Source organism: Micropterus dolomieu, unplaced genomic scaffold (genome assembly GCF_021292245.1).
Source record: "Micropterus dolomieu isolate WLL.071019.BEF.003 ecotype Adirondacks unplaced genomic scaffold, ASM2129224v1 contig_13872, whole genome shotgun sequence".
NCBI classification, from domain to species: Eukaryota; Metazoa; Chordata; class Actinopteri; order Centrarchiformes; family Centrarchidae; genus Micropterus; species Micropterus dolomieu.
The window spans coordinates 2764-7102 of NW_025742858.1; the positions used below are offsets into that span (position 1 = coordinate 2764).

The window sequence follows — 4339 nt, forward strand, 5'->3', positions numbered from 1 at the left end:
ATTTTATTTTTTTATGTAAAGCACACTGAATTGCCTTGTTGAAATTTGCTATACAATTAAAGTTACCTTGCCATTTAATGTCAGGTGCTCTTATTATTGTGTCCACAAAAATACTGAAAATTGCATTAAATTAAGATTTAAAAGATCAATTGTTATTTTTATCTTGTTACAAATGGTGTAATTTGTTTAGCAAGTCTAGCAAATAAAAAAGACAAATTGTCAATATGATTTGATGTGATAGAAATGTGAAATATACTGAAGAGAGACAATGTTGTACTTCCACCTCTGCACAAACACAATAAACGATATACTAAAATTACACAAAATAATCATAATTTACATCTTTTTAGTCCTCGCAGCAACTTCACTTTTATGTCCTGATGAAGACCCTGTAAATATTGACCAGGAAGGTGCACTCTTGTAGCCACCTAATGTTATTTGAACACAAGTCTAAGCTGTCTGTCACAATTTGTTTTATCTATATGAATTTTACACAGTTTGCTAATAACAGCATGTTCATGTTCATGTACATTAATGTTGATATATAAGGTTCATGGAGTCAAATTCAGCACAATAAATAATATATCTACAGATATAGAACACAGTAAACACCTTAACCAAGTTGTTTCTTCCAAACTCTGATCTTTTCCTAACTTAACTAACTACACTTGATTGTTAACTAAACCAAAGAACCTTTTCCTGTGCCATCCAAGCCACTGTTTTATGATGTTACACTACAGTTAAGGTTTGTTTAGGTCTAGGCAAAAAAAGAGAGCACCACTCCATGGTTTAACAGTTTATTTAACCTCAGAGAAAGAAAGTATCTGTTTACATAAAATATGACATTTAAGATTTCATATAATATGACCCCACCACCAAATCTCTACCAAAACATGATAAAATGTTTAATATTAAATATATGGAGGCAAATGTAAACAATTATCTTGAAAAGATATAGATGGGAAAACAAACTACACACATTCAATAAACCCCAAAAAGATACATAGTGTAAACTTATCCAAAAGTATTACATCACCAAACACAACGTGAGTGAATTAATAAAACATCTGACACCAGTGAGCAGAGTGGGTTTCAACACTTAGAACAGATGAAATTAAACTTGTTATTATCCAGGTTTTTGAACCACTGATGTTGTCCTCCTCCGTCCATGGCTCCTGACATGCCACAGCCATCAGTCTTTTCTCCTGGGGCCCAGTTTGTATAGTTGACAACATCATTGCTGACCCAGAACCAGAAATCCAGAGTGCAGGTGTAGCGCAGTCCCAGCCAGACGAAATCAGTTGAGGCGTTCTTGGCTCTCTCTTGGACCCATCTCTGCTGGTGAGGGTTAGTGATGGAGACCAGGTCACTGTAGTTCTCTCTGCAGTAATATAAGGCCTCCTCCCAGGTCTTATTTTCTTTGATCAGGATCACTTTATCTGTCATGGAAGAAATTGAGACAAACACAGGATCATACCAGCAGCTTTGTTCAGTTAGTTGTTGGGAACACTGGGATCCAATATGGATCTTCAATACTGATATAAAATGTTTCAGGTTTAAGTGACTGATGTGTGTTTGGTTCCAACAAATATCTTTAAATATCTTAAGAATGTCTTGAGTAAGTGTAATTTTATTGTAAAGCAAGCCATGTCATGACACATTCACTAACATAAAATTGGATTAACAAAATAAGATAGATCATTATAGAAACCACTTCTTTTAAAATAAAAAAAGAATGAATTAATAACAAAAATAAAAAGTGTAGCTTATGTAAATCCAGAATCAATGTGAAATCCTGTGTTTTCAGAATAGATACATTCATGAAAGAATTCAACAAAGGTGCATAAATAACTTAACAGACATATTTTCCAACTAATTCCAGTCCTGCTCCTTGTTGAGACCTTTGTAAAGCTCACCTTCATAGCAGAAGAAGGGTTTTGTTTTATTGCAATCATCAGAGTCCCATTTTCCAGATCCATTTAACTCAGTCATGGCACATTTCTTGTTGCCACCTTCTTTTTTAAATAACTCCAGATCGGAGCTTCTGAAGGTGGAACTGCTCCCATCTGACCACCTCCAGGTGTCTCTGAACAGGCCGATCCAAATCCTCTTGTTTTCATTATTTTTATTGTATTCTGCATCTTGTATCTGACTGAGTCCACTGACCAGGTCAGTGTGATTTTCTCTGCAGTACTTCTGAGCCTGTGGCCAAGTCATGCTGTTGTCAATCAGTTTGAATTTATTGGATTGATTTCTTTCTGTGGAATAAACAGGCAAACATGCAGTTAGAAATACACATTTTAACAAGTTATTTAGTCTCATAAAATTCTTGTGTCTTACTTAAAACAGGTGAAACAATAAAATTATCTAAATAAGCATGTTTCACACAGCCAAAACACAGATTCAGGCTCTATTACATCCCGTGTGTGTTGACTGTCAATAGTATTTCACATAAGTCACATATTTTCTGTTTGCAGGTGAAATTTTTTATGTGAATTCAAATTCCACTGCAGTTTCAGATATTTAGGTGAAAGTGTTACTTTTACAATGAGGTTGCTCAGATAATTCTGTTTAAAATCAAAGGACAGCAGGCTTATACTGCATTAGGAAAATCTTTATGGGAACAAGTGGATTTTTATCACCACAGTTTCTAGTAATGTCACTTAAATAGCAACAAAAGGCTAAGATTTAGCACTGATTGCCTTTCGACTGTTAAATATATCACGTTTTACCCATATTAGTAAAGTTTTTACTTAATTCCATATAAAGAGATGAGTTATTTGTGTGTCCACATCGAAAATAATTGCTAGACAGGACGACGTGCTCAATACACATAGTAGCATTATTAGCCACATATTCTCACCATCGTAGCAGATAACTTTATAATTTTCAGTACAAAGGACATCTTGCCATTTATTCTGAGGATCGATGCACACACAGTTCTCAACACCAGCATAATCATTCGGCTGTTTAGAAGGAAGATCACCCCAATCTGTCTCACTATCATTGAACTCCACTCCTGGCAGAGACCAGTGCCACATCTTGTTGCCATTTGTTTGGTTGTACAGCCCAATCCAGGCTTCTCTTTGCTGCACTGTAGCGTTAAGGAGTCTCCTCACGTCTGTCATGTTAGACACTGTGGCCAGGTCAGTGTAGTTCTGTTTGCAATACTTCTGTGCTTCATCCCAGGTCTTATTCTCTCCAATAAAGTGATACTCATAGAGGTGACAAGTGAAGAAGGACCACTGACCTAAAACCAGAGAAAACACTGCAGTGTTGGAGCTCATGAGTACAAAGGTCACACACACATCTTACACCATCCTCTCAATTTAAGTCCAATTCCTTTATATTTCATTGATTAGAAGAGAACTCAAATTGTTTTATGACTCCATATTAACTTGTAAAGGGCAGTAGTAATATTGCAGCAGTAATACTGCTACCAGCTGATGCAGTACTACTATTTGTTGCTGTAGAGCTGGTAAATGATCCACTTACCCATCAGAATGAGCAGAAACAGACTCCACTGCATTTTTGCTCTGTTAGAGGAAACTGATATTTTAGTGTGCAGAGAACCAAACACAATGATTTAACAGCTTGTCCCTGTTGGATGAAATGCACTTAAACACATACTGTATGTGAACGTTAAAGAAACCCTGTCTTTTCCACAACTGCGCAAGGAGGAGACACAACTTTCTCAGTGCTGAACTTTCTTTGTTCCTGAATGCAGACTTCACTCGCCGGACAAACACTCTGTTTTCTTCCTTTTTCTACCGCTATTTTTTTTTTCTTTGTGCTACCAACACAATTTTGGATCCCCAAGGAAACTGTTATACACAAGGTAATGTTTCATGCTTGCAGAAGAAGATCACCTCTGTCTTCAACTGGGGGAGGGGAATGTGCTTCCAAGTCAAGCAAGGTATGAGATTTTTTACATCGCTCATGTTCTGCAAAATATTTCTTTTAAAGTTTTCTTTCTGTATCTTAATGTGTTTCTGTTTTTCTTTTCTTTAAATAGACATTAGGAGATCCAACTAAGAGTTTTTCCGTTACCGTTTGGCATGGGTATTTTTTGTAGTTTCGGGACACTTAGTGTGCTGTGTGCAGTTAAATTTAGTGTTATTTCATGTTATTTGATTTAATTTGGTTTCAGTGTGTGGTTTATTTTTTAATTTGTCTACCAGTTTGACTATAATTCATTTTGGTGCTCAACTCTACACAAGTTTCCATGGTAACGCTGTCTAGTCCTGAATTGTCTGTTTTCTTTTTGTTTTGTTCTCACGTAATATAAATAAAATTTATATTTCTATACTGGTATAGTTCAGAATTTTATTGGCTACAC

General features: G+C 35.8%; 1 protein-coding gene across 1 annotated transcript; it reads right to left on the reverse strand.

Annotated features, from left to right (window-relative positions):
• Nucleotides 1–1073: 1073 nt before the first annotated feature.
• Nucleotides 1074–3287, reverse strand: LOC123966635 (C-type mannose receptor 2-like). The gene is made up of 3 exons (XM_046042778.1): nucleotides 2864–3287; nucleotides 2034–2258; nucleotides 1074–1442 (listed from the first exon to the last, which is right to left on the reverse strand). The coding sequence occupies exons 1-3, from the start codon at nucleotides 3285–3287 to the stop codon at nucleotides 1093–1095; spliced, it is 999 nt and encodes a 332-aa protein (XP_045898734.1). The 3' UTR covers nucleotides 1074–1092.
• Nucleotides 3288–4339: the final 1052 nt, after the last annotated feature.

Coding starts and splice junctions, on each gene's coding strand:
- LOC123966635 (XM_046042778.1), bottom strand. CDS start 3,287: ATGAGCTCCAACACTGCAGTGTTTTCTCTGGTTTTAGGTCAGTGGTCC. Junction 2,259..2,863: donor TAAAGTTATCTGCTACGATG/GTGAGAATATGT, acceptor TTTATTCCACAG/AAAGAAATCAATCCAATAAA. Junction 1,443..2,033: donor CACCTTCAGAAGCTCCGATC/TGGAGTTATTTA, acceptor TTTCTTCCATGA/CAGATAAAGTGATCCTGATC.